The sequence below is a fragment of the Leucopleurus acutus genome (genome assembly GCF_964270905.1).
Source record: "Leucopleurus acutus genome assembly, chromosome: 3".
NCBI classification, from domain to species: domain Eukaryota; kingdom Metazoa; phylum Chordata; class Mammalia; order Artiodactyla; family Delphinidae; genus Leucopleurus; species Leucopleurus acutus.
The window spans coordinates 120828217-120846141 of record NC_139145.1 but is presented as its reverse complement, the minus strand read 5'-3'; the positions used below and the strand labels follow the sequence as shown (position 1 = coordinate 120846141).

Sequence of the window (17925 nt, the reverse complement as noted above, 5' to 3'; positions counted from 1 at the left end):
GAGATACCATAACTTCTTTGTCATGTGGTTAATGTGCTTTACCTTAAATAGTTGACCAGCAAGAATTTTAGAACTAGTATACTTTTGATATCATCATTGATAATGTTACATAGAAGGAGCAGCAACAAGCACAATATTTACATGTAAATATAAATCAAAAAGAAAATCAAATATTATGATACTGTCTGGAGTCTCCAAGGATGATAATGATAGTATAAGAAGATTTAAAGGAGAGTTTAATCTCTGGTATTCTGTAGCTTAGTTAATTATATTAGGGAAGAGTGTTGACGTCTTAAGTGAATGAGTTATTATAATAAAAAAGAGTGTTGAATATCTTAAGTGTTTTTCTTTAAGTCTAAATGTTTCTCTGTATTCATAGGAAGAAAGATCTTTAGTCTTTGCTGATATCATTAGGTATGTAAAGTGTGGAAGGAACTGCTGATCACACATCTTAGCCATATTTGCCATGTTCACAGTAATTAACATCCATAGTATTTTCTTCACCTGCCAAGGATTATAATTTCAAATTTTATTTCCTTACTGGCAAGTAATCCATATCTAGAATTTTTCAAAAACAAGTACTCCTCTCAAAACAATTTTTAAGGTAAACGTATTCCCAATAAAAATAAAGTTAATCTGGAAGAGAAGGCATGAGCAAGAAAATTTTGTAAGAGTGATGAAGAGAGACTTGCTGTCTAGGTATTGGAACATAATATGATGAAACTCTAGGAAGTACAGCAGTGTGGTATTAGCACAGTAATAGACAAATGGAAGAATAAAATGAGAAGACAGCACAGAAATAGATCAGTATGTGTAAATGGGAATTTTTTATATAATGGAAATGGCATTTTACATCACTGGGGAAGGAGAGTAGACTATTATGGTTAACAACTGGTGTTGGAACAATTGGATATTCATATAGGAAAACATAAGGTTGCCTCTTTAGTTCATACTATGCACAAAAATAATTTAAACCTTGATTAAAGATTTAAATACAAAAATTAGAAGAGTATTAGGAAAAAATACTTTGGGTTGGGGGAAAGTCTTCTAAGCAAGAAACAAAACCTAAAAGCCATGGATTTACTTCAAAAAAAATGGAAAACTTAGTAAATGACAGAAGGCATGGTAAAGATAAAAGACAAGCATGAGAATGAAAGAAAATATTTGCAGTTTTTTAACAGAAAAGCACTAATACCTGAATATATGTTTTTATTTTTTATTCATTTTACTTTGGGCTGTGTTGGGTCTTCGTTGCCATGTGCGGGCTTTCTCTACTTGCGGCAAGTGGGAGCTACTCTTCATTGCGGTGCACGGACTTATTGCAGTGGCTTCTCTTGTTGCAGAGCACAGGCTCTAGAGCACAGGCTTCAGTAGTTGTGGCTTGCAGGCTCTAGAGCTCAGGCTCAGTAGCTGCGGCGCAGGGGCTTAGCTGTTCCACGGCATGTGGGATCTTCCCAGACCAGGGCTCGCACCTGTGTCCCTGCACTGGCAGACGGATTCTTAACCAATGCGCCACCAGGGAAGCCCCACTGATACCTGAATACATAAAAATATGCCTACAAGAAAAAAAAGGCTAAGAACAGAAGCCAGTACACAAAGAAATACAAATGGATAGTAAACATGAGAGGTGTTCAGCCCTACATAGTAATCAGAGAAATTCATATTTAAACCAGGTAACATTTTTCACATATCAGAGCACAAAAAATTTAAAATTTATATACAGGGTTGCCAAAGATATGGAAAAATGAACACTCTCACCTACCATTGCTAGGAAAAATAAAACTGGTACATGTTACAGACACTTTGAAGGGCCCTCTGCTTCTACAGAAATGTTCATGCATGTTGGCAAAGGTATACAGTTGACCCTTGAGCAACATGGGTTTGAGCTGCATGGGCCACATATATGTGCATTTCTTTCAGTAGTGAATACTGCAGTACTACCTGATCCATGATTGGTTGAATCCGAGGATGCAGAACCACGGCTACAGAGGGAAAACTATAAGTTACACTTGGATTTTTGACTGTGAGGGGAGGGCTGGTGTCCCTAACCCACATTATTCAAGGGTCAGCTGTATATATAGTACATATATAGGTCTGGAATAGTAAAAAAGTGGAAACAATGTAAATGTCCCTTCATTGGGGGAAATACTAGTTAAATTACTGTCTACGCATAACATTTTTTTTTAAATTATATAGACTTAAAGGTACTAACATAGAAAGATCACAAAGAATGGTATTAATTCATAGAATAATACATATGATATGATCCCACTTATATTTAAAAAATTAACTCTGAATATACTTACAGATACTATATTTACTTACAGATACGTGTGCACAAAAAGTGGTCTGGAAAGGCTCCTCCTAAAATGTTAACGCATGTTACAAAGTTGAGATCTGTAGAGCAAAAGGATAACTTTCATAAAGAACTTTTGAAACAGCTTTGGTTAATAAAGTTAAAAATATATTGAAGATCATAGCACAGTACTGTTTTTCTGTCAAGAGCTGAAATGGGATCATCTATGAACAATCACATGAATTCAGCTTAAGTTATGTTGTCAGTAAACTATTAGGAGTTTCTGTGGGGGAAGAGAGGATAAGTTTTTCTTGTCTTATACTTGATCTACCAAGGGTGTGATAGGTGATATATCATATTTATGCATATGTGTGTGAGTGTGTGTGTTTATCTATATTTGTATATATGTATGTATATAGTAAAAGAGAGAGAACTTCAAAATATAACCTAGTCCAAGTAAAAAAGTAAAACGATATTTTATAACCTTGAAATTTTACCTTAAACTGTGATGTCATTGACACTTGTACCTTCATAAGCAGACTGTCGTTTAACATGTAGGCTTTTTAGCATTCAAATTGGAAAGATTCTATTATACTTCCACTAAGTTTAGAAAATAGGTGGTTTTGTTTGTTTTTTGCTTAGAAAATAGCTTTTTTAATTTTAATTTTTTCATTTTAGGATGGAGGAAAGATTGTTGTCCCTGATAAAACTTCTCTGGAGTTGCTCTGTCAAGGATGTTCTGGTGATATCAGAAGTGCAATAAACAGCCTCCAGTTTTCTTCTTCAACAGGTAACTGGAAAAGATACACTCTTATGGTATTATATAGGTGACTAACTTTTTCTTAATTGTTCATGAAATGAAATTAAACTAAACATTTTAACTTAAAATTGGTATATACCTATCTCCACTTACGATTTTTTTATTGAGACAGTGTAATAAAATTATGTATGTACACATGCATACACACACCACTATGAATGTGTCACCATATATATTTATATATCTGAGACAAAAGCTGATTTATTTACGTGGTTTGCCACTTTACCTTTCAAAGTTAATTTGGAATGAGACTTCCTGAGAGAAAATCCTGGCTCTGCCACTTTTCAGTGACTGAATCTTGCAAGTTACTTAATCTTTCCATGCCTTTATTTTTTCACCTTTTATATGAGAACCTGTCTGATTGAGATGTGTGAAGAGTGAGGTAATCCTTGTAGAGTGTTTATTCCAGTGCTTGACACACATTCAGTGCTCAAATGGCCAGCTGTTAATGAATTTAATAATAGCTCATATATGATATGTTTAACAAATGCATTTCCACTTGTTAATATATAAAAGGGGTCCCTAGCCATGTTATAGTAAAGAGATAGCCCCACTAATAGCAATGAGTTAATTTTTGCTCTTAATGATCATAGTTTACTGCATACAGTCTTCATCAGAAAACATTTAACAAGTGACCTACATGATGCTTAACATTGAGGAATTGACCTTAAAAAATTAAAAGCTCTTTGGAGCTCTCAAAATCCACGTGAAATCCTAGTTTCTACCCACACGTGTAACCTGTTCATTTAGTTACATCTTTGTTTTTCAAAATAACTCTACAGAAATAGACATCCTAACACAACTGAAACCAGAATTCTGCTTCTTGCTGTAGAATCATAAATGTAAATTGTGCTTAGGTTCACTACTAGAATTAGGGATGGGTCAGTTTGGGATCCTAACTACCATTTATAACGTTATTGCTCTGAGCTTAGAAATTTCAGAGGGAAGAAAATAATAGTGGGTCAGGAACTGTATTAGCAATTATATTTTTTTTCATTTAATTCTCAGACCAGCCTAATGAGATAGACAATAGTAGGATTCAAACCTAGATCCTGTGTTTTTCTAATACTCCAGGCTGGTTTTCTGAAGTCATGCATTCTGAGTTGTTTTTGTTTTGTTATAAATTTATTTATTTATTTATTTATTTATTTATTTCTGGCTGCGTTGGGTCTTTGTTGCTGTGCGCGGGCTTTCTCTAGTTGCTGCGAGCAGGGGCTACTCTTCGTTGCGGTGCGCAGGCTTCTCATTGTGGTGGCTTCTCTTGTTGCGGAGCATGGGCTCTAGGCACCCGGGCTTCAGTAGTTGTGGCACACGGGCTCAGTTCCTCCACAGCATATGAGGTCTTCCCAGACCAGGGATCGAACCCCTACATTGGCAGGCAGATTCTTAACCACTGCACCACCAGGGAGTCCCTGGGTTTTAAAAAGTAGATTTCCAAGTGAAATTTGAACACGGGCATATTCATAAATTGGAGACTGTCCAAATCAGTAAAGAAGTAATATAGCATCATTGTTAAGCATGGATTGCAGAACCTGACTGTCTGATTCAAATCACTTACTAGCCGCTGACCTTTAGCCAGTTATTTAACCTCTTTATGTCTCATTTCTTTACTCTGTATAATAATAGTTCTCCTCTGATAGGGTTGTTATGAGGACTAAATTAGTTAGTACATACCATGCAGCAAGAATAGTACCTTGCCATTAACACCATGAGAAACCAAGGTGATATGACTGTGTTAGAGTATGTCATTGTGTATGTGAAAATTTGAAATCTGTGTCATGACGTACTTTTAGATGACATTTTAGTTCATTTTAATAGTTTAGTAACTGAAAGAGGACTCTGACTCTGTATACTTCATAATTATTTATTAGAAAAACATTTAAATTAAAATACCTAGTGTAACTATATCTGAAATGTTCTCAGTTTTAATTTTTATATTTTAATTTTATTTTAAATATTGTTTCTTGGGTGTATATTATTTAGGAAAGAACAATTTATGGCCAAGGAAAAAACGAATGTCTTCATTAAAATCAGATGCTGTGCTGTCAAAATCAAAAGGAAGACAAAAACCTGATAGGATATTTGAAAATCAAGAGGTCCAAGCTATTGGTGGCAAAGATGTTTCTCTTTTTCTCTTCAGAGCTTTGGGGAAAATACTATATTGTAAACGTAAGAAAACCTTATACATTTAAAAAAAATCTGTTATTATCTTATAATTGAAATAAAATACATTTTTTTAAATGTCATATATTTGGTTCAGTTACAAGAAAGAGCTAGGACTAGGTCAGATACTCTTTGGCAGGGCCTAAGAAAGACATAGCAGAAAAATGTATTTAGATAGAGTATTTTTGGATTATGAGTGGGATTAAACATTAAAACCAACTGTTGAAAAATCTTCAAATGAGAGGTGCTATATAATTATATAAAGGTGGTGTTATTTTTAATAACTCCAGACATTTTTTTTAATAGGAGCATCTGTAACAGAATTAGGCTCACCTCGATTGCCTTCTCATTTATCAGAGTATGAGCGGGATACATTGCTTGTTCAACCTGAGGTAACACTTAGTACTATTTACAGGCCGTATACTATTAATATTAAATATGTGTCCATATAAATATGACCACTGAATTTTTACCAAAATTATATATACTTCTTTTTATAGGAAGTAGTAGAAATGTCACACATGCCAGGAGAATTATTTAATTTATATCTTCATCAGAACTACATAGATTTCTTCACAGAAGTGGATGATCTTGTGAGAGCCAGTGAATTTCTGAGTTTTGCAGATATCCTCAGTGGTGACTGGAATGTAAGACCATTTGACTTAAATGTTTTTGTTTATGACTATTTCCTCAGAATTGAGACAGAAAGTTTACTTTTATTCATACTGATTTGACATTTTTTTTTTTTTTTTTTTTTTGCGGTACGCGGGCCTCTCACTGTTGTGGCCTCTCCCGTTGCGGAGCACAGGCTCCGGACGCACAGGCTCAGCGGCCATGGCTCACGGGCCCAGCCGCTCCACGGCATGTGGGATCTTCCAGGACCGGGGCACGAACCCGTGTCCCCTGCGTCGGCAGGTGGACTCTCAACCACTGCGCCACCAGGGAAGCCCGATTTGACATTATTTTAAGTAACTTCTTAATAACTATGACAAAATTAATTCATCCAACCCAGTGAAACTTCAGCAGTGAATCTGATTTTTCTATGATAACATACACTAATTTTTTCTAAAGTTATTTTCTGATTATAAAACTAATACATAGTCGGAAAACTTGACAACCGTTGAAAAGTAGACAGAAGGAAAGGAGCTGTGCCTCTATCTTTTCTTCTTCTTTTTTTTTTTTTTTTGGCCACGCTGCGTGGCATGTGCTCTTAGTTCCCTGACCAGGGATCAAACCCATGCTCCTTCCAGTGGAAGCGTGGAATCTTAATTACTGAACCTCCAGGGAAGTCCGCTGTGTTTCTTGCTATACTTTCTGATGGTTTTTAAATTTATTTATTTGCACATTTGAAATTATTCACTATAAAGTTTGTATTTTTTCTTAACAGTTTAACTCTGCTCTGACTGGTATAGTAGTTACTAGACACTTGTAGCTATTTAAATTAAATTAAAAATTCAGGGATTTCCCTGGTGGTCCAGTGGGTAAGACTCTGCTCCCAATACAGGGGGCCCCAGGTTCGATCCCTGGTCGGGGAACTAAATCCCACAGGCATGCCGCAACTAAGAAGCCTGCATGCTGCAACTAAAGATCCCACATGCCACAGCTAAAACGCAGCACAGCCAAAACAAAAATTAAAAAAAAAAATTCAGTTCCCTGGTCACACTAGCCATATTTCCATCATTTAAACAGTTATGATACAGTTTCTGTTATATATTTAGAGTTTCATTATTCAGCAGTTGCATTTGCTTAATTTTTTTATATTGCTTCTTTTTTATTTTGCAATTTTCCAACCTGTTGACAAATAGAAAGAATACACAATGAATACCTGAATACCTTTAGCTTTTGTTCACCAGTTTTTCACATTTTTCCACATTTGCTTAATCTGTATTGACACACTTGTTTTGGCTAAATAATTGGAAAGTAATTGTAGCATCACAACATTTAACACTTAAGCATGCATAAGGGCCTTGCTCTATTACAACCACAATAGCATTATTATACCTAAGAAAATAAACATAAATTCAGTAGTATACTGTCCTTATTCCTGTTTCCCCAGTTATCTCAAAAATGTATTTAAAGTTATTTCCACCACCTCCATCCAACATCCAGTTAATATTCACTCATAGCGTTTGATTATTATGTCGCAGTTGAATTTTCTTCAAAATTTTGTAGCACTATTATTTTTAGGGCTGTGGTGAGGTTGAAAAACATGAACATACTGTAACTAAATATGATTAGCCTTTTTTTGGGGTCAGTAGTACCAATAAGTACTGTTTTATAAATCTCTTATTTTCTTTATTTCACATCTTGTCTCCTTTTCTAGACGCACTCTTTACTCAGGGAATATAGTACATCTATAGCTACGAGAGGTGTGATACATTCCAACAAAGCCCGAGGATTTGCTCATTGCCAAGGAGGAGGATCAAGTTTTCGACCCTTGCATAAACCCCAATGGTTTCTAATAAATAAAAAGGTAAAAAAAAGAATTGTACATTTTCAAAGAGTGAACTATTTATGGTATGTGAATTATATCTCAGTAAAGTTGGTTTTTTCTTTTAATTGAAAAAGAAAAATGGTCTTTCATTCTTAATGAGAAATACTTGCTAAGGCCCCCAGTTTTCTTAGAGCTATGATAAAACATAAAAAGGACAGTCTTAAATGCTTAGTCATTTTTTTAAGGAAAAAGCGCTCAAAAATTGAAAGCATATACCTATTTTATTGGAATCAAAGTATACAGGCCTACCTCGGTTTATAGTACTTTACTTTATTAAAGCGTTTCACAGATAATGCTTTTTTTACAAATTGAAGGTTTGTGTTAATCCTGCATCAAGCAAGTCTATCAGCACCGTTTTTCCAACAGCATTTGCTCACCTCGTGTCTCTGTGTCACATTTTGATAATTCTAGCAATATTTCAAACCCTCTACCAGCAAAAGAGTATGACTGGATGACGGCTCAGGTGATAGTTAGCATTTTTTAGCAATGAAGTATTTTTTAATTAAAGTATGTACATTGTTTTTTTAGACATAATGCTGTTGCACACTTAGGAGACTATAGTGTGAGCATAACTTTTTTTTTTTTGGCCACGCCGAATGGCATGCAGGATCTTAGTTCCCTGACCAGGGATTGAACCTGTGCCCCCCTGCAGTGGGAGCACAGTCTTAACCACTGGACCACCAGGGAAGTCCCGAGCATAACTTTTATATGCACTGGGAAACCACAAAATTTGTGTGACTTGCTTTATTGTGATACTCACTTTATTGCAGTGGTCTGGAACTTGAACCCACAATATCCCTGAGGTATGCCTATAGTTGTAATTATATTTTCGTTTCAGTTGAAAATAAATCCTGGCTTTAGCTCTAACCATCTGCACAAGTTATTTCACTTAATATGCCATTATTTTCCACAGCTATAAATATGGAGGATTGAGTTATTTAGAGGTCAAAAACAGGTGGCTCACAAGTTGAATACAACCTACACACAGATTTTTTTAAATGAATTGCCAATCTTTGAAAACTAGTATAATAGTTAAAACTCAGATAAGGATTTCTGGCTTCAGAATTTCTGCAATCTCCTGAAAAAAAAAATTGGAAGTAAGGCAACACTGGTCCATATATTACATGGCAGCAGTCTGCTCAAGCCAAGTATAATCTGCCCCTTGGTGATGGGAGTGGTCAGTACCACCTCCCCAAGCTGTTCCACTGCACTGATTTCTATTAACTGCCTGACTCCTATAGCATCTGAATTTGTGACCCCCGGACTAGGTCATCTCTAAGATGTCTTCCAGGTTTAAATTCATATGGCTACATATGAACCTATCATTCATTACCTAAGAAAATTTTCAGTGGATTTCTTGGAGAATTTCATTACTTTTAAGCAATTTATGTCCCTTATTGACTTGCTTTGCACTTTATAGCATGTATATTAATTTTGCATTTGTTACATATAAATGATCTAAGACTGTGAGCACCTGAAAGGCAGAGATCATACTTCTCTTATCATCACTGTAACATAGTGCCTTCTCTTAACTGAAGAAAATACCTTTTCATTGAGAAACAATATCCTCACATAATTTGTGATATGTGTATGCTCATAAACAGAAGTCCTTTGATTTTTAAGTTTGTTTTTCTTCTACCTTAAGTCTTGTTCTTATTGCTGTTATATCAAGTGTGAAATAGTTGTGTAGATACAATGCTTTGTTAGATAATGCTAGGACAGTTATAAAGGACTAATCAAGCTGCCCAGCGTGGCCAAAAACAAAAAAGGGACTGATCAGATAAACTCTTAGAGTATATTTGTAGCATATAAACCCACATACTTTGTGATATAATAAACTTAGTCTAGGGACAAATATCCATATTTAAATTTTTATTTTTCATTTCACCATGTTTTTCCTTCTCTGCAGTATCGGGAAAATTGCCTGGCAGCAAAAGCACTTTTTTCTGACTTCTGCTTACCAGCTTTATGCCTCCAAACTCAGCTGTTGCCATACCTTGCTTTGCTAACCATTCCAATGAGAAATCAAGGTAATAATATGGGTTTTCCTTATCCCCAAGAAGTAGTGTTTTATAACATTATGTTTTTGTGGATCAACTTATTCCTATGTACCAGTGACAGTAAGTTTCTTTCCCCTTTATTTTTTGAATCAGAATTAATACATGCTTTTTGATTAAAAAAGAAAGAAATTAAATAATAAAGAAGTACCTAAAGTAAAAATTGAAAGTCCCCTATAACCACGCGTAATTCCTTTTGACAGATTGGTGTACATTCTTCTAGACTTTTTCCTGTGTGTATACAAATGTTAGATGTAAACTTTAATTTTTTTGTCACTTATCATGCATAGTGCTCCATATTTTATAATTAGGGCAAAGGAGCTCTAGAGGCTGGGAAGTCCAAAATCAAGGTGCCAGCAGATCCAGTGTCTGGTGAGGGCCTGCTTCCTAGTTTGCAGATGGCCATCTTCTCATTGTATTCTCACATGGTAAAGAGCAGAGTAAAAGAGAGCTCTCTCTGGGTTCTCTTATATAAAGACACTAATCCCATTCATGAGGGCTCTACCCTCATGACCTAAGCACATCCCAAGGCTCCATCTCCTAATAACATCACTTCAGGGGTTAGGATTTCAAAATATGAATTTGGGGTGACAGAAGCATTTAGTCTATAACAGCAGCAATGCAAAAGTATATTCAAATCTAACTCATATTTTTTCAAAATTTATAATTTTATTCAACCTTATTGATAGGTATTTTGGTTGATTTCAATATTACAAGCAGTATCTATTAATAGTATATTTACATTGTCTTTCCAAGTTTTGAAATTATAAATAATGCTAAAAGAAAATTAGTATGTCTTTGGCAATACACACTTGCCCGGTTTATGTCTACTGAGGTTTGCCTTTTTTTGAACTTTACCAATTTTTCCATCAGTTGTTTCTCTTTTTTAATGTGTGTCTTAAGGGCCACATTTCATTAACAGTCCTAGGTCACATGTCTGTGGTGCTGATCTTCAAGGTAGAACAGAGAATTTGTGTAATATTGAAAGTATTACTAATCTACTACATAACTCATCAAACTTCTCAAGTGTTTCTTAAACTTTCAGGTTTTTTTTTTTAAATTATTTTTGGCTGTGTTGGGTCTTCGTTGCTGCACGCGGGCTTTCTCTAGTTGCAGCGAGTGGAGGCTACTCTTCGTTGCTGTGGGCAGGCTTCTCATTGTGGTGGCTTCTCTTGTTGCGGAGCACATGCTCTAGGTGCGCGGGCTTCAGTAGTTGTGGCACGCTGGCTCAGTAGTTGTGGCTCATGGGCTTAGTTGCTCTGCAGCATGTGGGATCTTCCCAGACCAGGGCTCAAACCCATGTCCCCTGCACTGGCAGGTGGATTCTTAACCACTGCGCCACCAGGAAAGTCCAAAACTTCTCAAATTTTAAAGATAGGGTTTGCCTTATGAATTATCAGAAGAGAGGATTATAGAGTAAATGTCTGCCTTCATACAATGAGAGTCTCATCTTTTAAGAATATTGATACCTAAAGATTTAAAATATTCTGTATTTACAGGCAGAAGTGAGATGACTTTTGAGCAATGGGAATGATTAATCTGTGAGTCAGAATCCAGAGAGTTCCCTATCCTTGACTATTATTTTTAGATTATACTAGTTTTTATTTATTTATCGTTTTGGCTGTGCTGCATGGCTTGTGGGATCTTAGTTCCCCGACCAGGGATTGAACCCGGGCCCTCAGCAGTGGAAGTACGGAGTCCTAACCACTGGACCACCAGGGAAATCCCAGGTTATACTAGTTTTTTTTTTTTTTATTTTTTTTTTATTTTTATTTTTTATACTAGTTTTTAAACTTTATTTTGAAGTAATTTCAAACTTAGAAATTAGAAGAATGGTACAAAGAAGTTCTTGTATATCCTTCACCAAGATTCCTTAGTGTTTCATTTTTTACCATATTTGCCTTTTATTCTTTTTCTTTATACACACATGTACACAAATACAAGTATTTTTTTCTGAACCATGTGTGAGTAAAGTGCAGACATTATGCCCATTATTCTTAAACACTTCAGCATGTACTTCCTGAAAACAAGGACATTCTCCTACATAACCACAGTATATACATCAAAATCAGGAAATTAACATTGATATATTACTGCTAATTTATAGTTTAATTATTAGACTCCATTTGTAATTTATAGACTCCATTCAAATTTTGCCAATTGTCCTAATAATGCCCTTTGTAAAATAACAACAAAAACTTGTTCTCTCTTGTCTAGAAATCCAATGCAAGATCACATGATACATTTAGTTACTTACTTGCTATCTCTTTAGTCTTCTTTGATTTAGAGTAGTACTGTGGTCTTTCTTCATCCATTACATTTCTGAAGCAGATTGTTATAACATGGACTGCCCCTCAATTTGGGTTTATCTGAGGATTCCTCATGAGTGGATTTAGGATATATATTTTGTGCAGGAATACCACAGAAGTGATGCTGTGTTCTTCTCAGTGCATCACATCAGGGGAATATGATGTCTATTTAAACCATGCTGGTGAACTTAACTTTTATTATTTGGTAAGATAACATCTCTCAGGTTCTTCAATGTAAAGTTATTAAGTGTTTTGTGGGGAGACACTTTGAGACTATGTAAATATCCTATTTCTCATTAAAATTTCACCCACTAGTTATAGCATCTTTTGATAATTATTTCCTGAATCCGTCATGGTTGGCAAGTGATTTTCTAATGGCATTATTCCTTCTGTATTTGTGTTAATAAATTCTGCTGTAAGGTGTTTCTTCGCCTTCTTCCCCATTTGTTTGTTTGTTTGTTTGTTTATATTTGTATAGACTCTGGAGCTTTTTCAGCTGTTGTTTCTATCATTATTTATTTTGGACTTAAATTGTCCAGATTTGGCCAGTGCAAGCTGCTTTAAGGTAACTCTGTGCCTTTACTCTTAGTGTACTTTCTTTCCGATACAAAGTGTTCCCGGATTATTTCATACTCTCCCTACATGGACTTAGAAATCTCAATGAGTCCTGGTTCCTTTTAGTGGATATGGACCCATCTCCCACTTTGCTAAATATATTTACTTGTTTACTTAATTCCTATGTCTATAACCTATCTCCTGACAATGCAGGCTGCTCCTTCAGTCCCAGCCCTACTGCCACCAACTTACATTGGCACAGCCATTCACATTCTTTGTCCCACTCCTAGCTGTGCGACAATGAATCGGTTTGATTAGTAAGAGTCTCCTTGGACCAGAATCATCAGCATCACCTGGAAGCTTGAGAAAAATGCAGAATCTCAGGCCTCAACCAAGACCTACTGAATTGATCTGCAAGATCAATTAGCAAGATTCTCCAGGTGATTCCTTTTTTTTTTTTTGGCAGTAGGCGGGCCTCTCCCATTGTGGCCTCTCCCGTTGTGGAGCACAGGCTCCAGATGCGCAGGCTCAGCAGCCGTGGCTCATGGACCTAGCCGCTCTGCGGCATGTGGGATCTTCCCAGACCGGGGCACGAACCCGTGTCCCCCGCATCGGCAGGCGGACTCTCAACCACTGTGCCACCAGGGAAGCCCTCCAGGTGATTCTTACGCAGGAGATGTTTGAGGAGTTTGAGAAGTATTGGTTTGGATTACTCACATTGGAATCATCTAGAGAATCATTATATCCACTAGAAAGTTCAGATTCCAGGATCACAACCCTTAAGTTTTCCATATCAAAAAGCTGTTTTTTAAAAATCCTAGTCATATTGTGTAGTGGATTTTTAAAAAGGTAAGGTAGTGTTTGATTTGCAGACTTTAGAAGGTTTATAAAATTTAGTCAAGGGCTTCCCTGGTGGCGCAGTGGTTGAGAGTCCGCCTGCCGATGCAGGGAACACGGGTTCGTGCCCCGGTCCGGGAGGATCCCGCATGCCGCGGAGCGGCTGGGCCCGTGAGCCATGGCCGCTGAGCCTGCGCGTCCGGAGCCTGTGCTCCGCAGCGGGAGAGGCCACAGCAGTGAGAGGCCCGCGTACGGCAAAAAAAAAAAAAAAAAAAAAAAAAATTTAGTCAAAAATAGGATGTTTTGGCTTTTTTTTTTTTTGTCTTGTGGTCTGACTTTTTTTTTTTTTTTAATTTATTTTTGGCTGTGTTGGGTCTTTGCTGCACACAGGCTTTCTCTAGTTGTGGTGAGCAGTGGCTACTCTTCTTTGCGGTGTGCGGGCTTCTCATTGCGGTGGCTTCTCTTGTTGTGGAACACGGGCTCTCGGGCTCTAGGCACGCGGGCTTCAGTAGTTGTGGCACGCGGGCTCAGTAGTTGTGGCTCACGGGCCCTAGAGCGCAGGCTCAGTAGTTGTGGCACACGGGCTTGGTTGCTCCGAGGCATGTGGGACCTTCCCAGACCAGGGCTCGAACCTGTGTCCCCTGCATTGGCAGGTGGACTCTCAACCACTGTGCCACCAGGGAAGTCCAACACTACCTACTTTCTATCTATGAATTTGACCACCCTAGGTACCCACTTAAGTGCAACCATACAATATTTGTCTTTTTGTGACTGGCTTATTTCATTTAGCATGTCATCAGGGTTTATCCATGTTATAGCATATGTCAGAACTTCCTTCCTTTTTAAGGCTGGATAATATTACATTGTATATATTTACCACATTTTGTTTATCCATTCATCTGTTTTTGGACACAAGTTTCTTCCACTTTTTTTTTTTAACACCATTATTGGAGTATAATTGCTTTACAATGGTGTGTTAGTTTCTGCTGTATAACAGAGTGAATCAGCTATACATATATATATATGCTTCCACGTTTTGACTGTTATGAATAATGTTGTTATAAGTATGGATATACAGATGTTTCTTCGAGATCTTGCTTTCAATTCTTTTGGGTGTATACCCAGAAGTGGAATTGATTATATAGTAATTCTGTTTTCAGTTTTTTGAGGAACTACCTTACCATTTTCCACAGCAGCTACACCATTTTGTATTTCTACAGCTTTCTCCACGTCCTTGTCAAACCTTGTTGTTTTATGGGGTGTTTTGATAATACCCATCCTAAGGGGTGTGAAATAGTATCTCATGGTTTTGGTTTGCATTTTCCTAACAATTTGTGACTTTAAGCATCTTTTCATGTGCTTTTTGGCCATTCTTCTTTGGAGAAATGTCTATTTAAAGCTTTTTAAAAATCTCTTTTAGCTCAGATTTCTTTTATCCAGGATATTGGAAGACTTCCTCTGAAGCGACACTTTGGAAGGTAAGCTGATCATTTTAATTTTCAAAGAGCTGTTACTGAAATAACCACCAAATACCTTATGTATTTATTCATTATACAGTCAATAAATGTTATCTGTAAAGGCCAAGAAATACATGTTGTACTAGTGATCAGAGACCATATGATTGCATTGTAGACCCATCTATTATATATATTACATGTAACAGCTATTTTCACCATCTCAGAATGGACTATTAGGCTAAATAGAATCATTGAATCACAGAGGCAGAGGAATCTTTAAAATCCTTGAGTTCAACAAATTTTGCATAGCTGAAAACCCCTTTTCAGCTTTCATGCCAAGAGGTGTTCTTAGCCTATATTTGGAGACTGCAATAATCAGGAACTACCTCAAAAGAGCACTGTCTTTTTTATTTCTTTATCACAGAAAATTCAGACAAGTAAAAAAATATATAGAGAGATAAATCTACATCTATACTGTTCATTCCATTGCAAAATGGCTTCTGGCCTAATATCAGTGATTAACACAGTGCTTGTAGTTCATTTCTACTTGGCTTATTTGTAAGGTTAAATTATGCACTCAGGTATTCTAAAAAAGGTTAAAAAGTGCTTGCTTCCTGGTTGCAAGGATAAAAGTAAATGATAGAAATGGCATCTATTACCCCTTCTACTAGTTCTCCTATTCCTGGTCCCAAATGGAAAACTAGCTTATCTGGGCTTTTTTTCCCTCTGCCTTCATAGATTCAGTAAAGGCCTTTGTAGTGTTAATGGTTTCTTCCTTATAATGACTTAGCTATTGGGAGCCCATCTTTCCTTTTACAGAAATACAGTGATGGATGGATCTTACAGCATCAACCCACTGGGATGTGATCAGGGCTCAAACCTTTTATAAACTTCCCTTTTCTCCTCACTTCCCTCTGAATCAAAGAAGGACCAGCTGTTTTCACTGGCTCCTTTCCCCACAAGATTATGACATCAAAATCAAGGGAAGACCATTGTCTTCTATTGTCTTTTTCCTCCTAAGATGTAATTAAAAGAATGGGAGTCAGTGTTTTATTACTGGTTCAGCTACTTGATCTGAATTGGGAGGCAGGATTTGTCAGTGCTACTTATTACAATGACTAGTACTGTTGTCTTTCATTTATAGTGACCATTTTAACATTAGTGACCATTTTAACATTATCTTTGATTTATATTGATAATATTGAATATTAATACTTAAACTTAACATTTAATATTGCTATTTAATAGCTGCATAATTTCCTGTAATTGAACCTACACCTTGTTTTGTTTTATTTATTATTTTTGGCTGCGTTGGGTCTTAGTTGTGGCACATAGGATCTTTCGTTACAGCGCGAGGGCTTCTCTCTAGTTGTGGCGCACAGGCTTAGTTGCCCCGTGGCATGTAGGATCTTAGTTCCCCGACCAGGGTTCAAACCCGCATCCCCTGTATTGGAAGGCTGATTCTTAACCACTGGACCACAAGGGAAGTCCTCCTACACCTTGGTTTTGTACATTTAGCTTGTTTCCAGCTTTTGTTGTCACAGGCTTCCTTGAAGCTAAATCATCATGCATATCAAATACTATTTATGTAGGATGAATTCCTAGAAAAAATTGCTGGATCAATGGATATACACCTTTGCTCTATATTGCCAGATTGCTTCCAAGAATATTTTGCCAATCTTATGCCCACTTAACAGTGTTTCAGCATGTTCTTTTCTCCTCGTACCACCACTGGGTTTTATTATTTTAAAAGGTCTTTACCAGTTTGAAAGATGACAATATTAATTTCCATTTTAAAATTACAAATTAGGTTGAGCAATTTATTTAGTAACCATTCTTCTGTAAGCTATCTGTACATGTTTTATGTCTGTTTTCCTATTCCATTTAATTTTCTTTTTGTAAGAAATCTTTACTAAAGATATTAATTAACTTGGTTGTGTTATAAGTTGTAATGATTTATTCAGTTTGTCATTTACTTTTTAGTTTTGTTTATATTGTTAAATAAACCGGTCCACCTGGCTAAACAGCACAAGGAAGGTAAATGAGAGACTACAGGAGAGGGCTTCATAATCACCACACTCATGGTGTAATTTAAAGGAATCCCCTCCTTTGATTATTATTAATGCCTGTGTTATGCATCTGGCAGATTGAAAATGGAAGCCCTGACTGACAGGGAGCATGGAATGACAGACCTGGACAGTGGAGATGAAGCCCAGCTTGGTGGAGAGCAACCTGCAGAGGAAGCGCTGGGTGAACGCACTCAGACAGCTGAACCTGAAACCTGGTCTCTTCCTTTGAGTCAGGATAGTGGGAGTGAACTGCCTGCCAGCCAGCCTCAGCCCTTTTCAGCCCAGAGAGACATGGAAGAGGAAGACATGATAATAGAAGACTATGAGAGTGATGAGACATAGAAAGCAGCCTGCCCATGAGATTGTTACTTGACAGATTCATATTCGTTTTATTCAGTGGTACTTGAACAGAGATAATAGACTTTTCAGGTGAATTAGTTTGTTAATTCTTCACTCTTGTAGTATTTCAGCACAGAGAACTGATTTCTGTCATGTTGAAGTAAATAGAAGATCAAACCTTCAAATAATCTCTTAATCTTTTTCTCTAGTATTTATTTAGCCTTGTGAGTGGTGTTGGGAGAGGTCAGTGTGTATGAAATGTGTTTGAACATTATGCCAAATATCAGAAAATGTGAAGGAATAATTCAGAATACAGAAACTCTGTGGGTTGTAAATAAGAATTATAAAACAGTTTAGGATGCAATTAAGAGTGTAAATAAACTTTGTGCCTTATTCACAATTTCTCTCTGGTCTCTAGCTTCTTCCGATACCATTTTTATATGTTGTACAGTGGAATATTTTAGATACTTTCTGGAAACTATTTACATAATTTATATCAAAATTAAAATGTTGAATTTGTTCTGTTTTG

At 36.5% G+C, this 17925-nt stretch overlaps 1 protein-coding gene across 4 annotated transcripts in view; it reads left to right on the top strand.

Annotated features, from left to right (window-relative positions):
- Positions 1-17844, top strand: part of RAD17 (RAD17 checkpoint clamp loader component) — a 31068-nt gene extending 13224 nt beyond the window's left edge. For 2 of the 4 annotated variants that reach the window (XM_082836075.1, XM_082836074.1), the window contains exons 10-17: positions 2975-3086; positions 5100-5285; positions 5586-5671; positions 5780-5926; positions 7603-7752; positions 9683-9803; positions 14952-15009; positions 17135-17844. In XM_082836075.1, coding sequence (XP_082692201.1) covers positions 2975-3086; positions 5100-5285; positions 5586-5671; positions 5780-5926; positions 7603-7752; positions 9683-9803; positions 14952-15009; positions 17135-17399 — 1125 coding nt within the window. In that variant the 3' untranslated portion in view covers positions 17400-17844. The remainder of the gene's footprint in view (positions 1-2974; positions 3087-5099; positions 5286-5585; positions 5672-5779; positions 5927-7602; positions 7753-9682; positions 9804-14951; positions 15010-17134) is intronic. The other 2 variants (XM_082836076.1, XM_082836077.1) reach the window with 2 other exon arrangements.
- Positions 17845-17925: the final 81 nt, after the last annotated feature.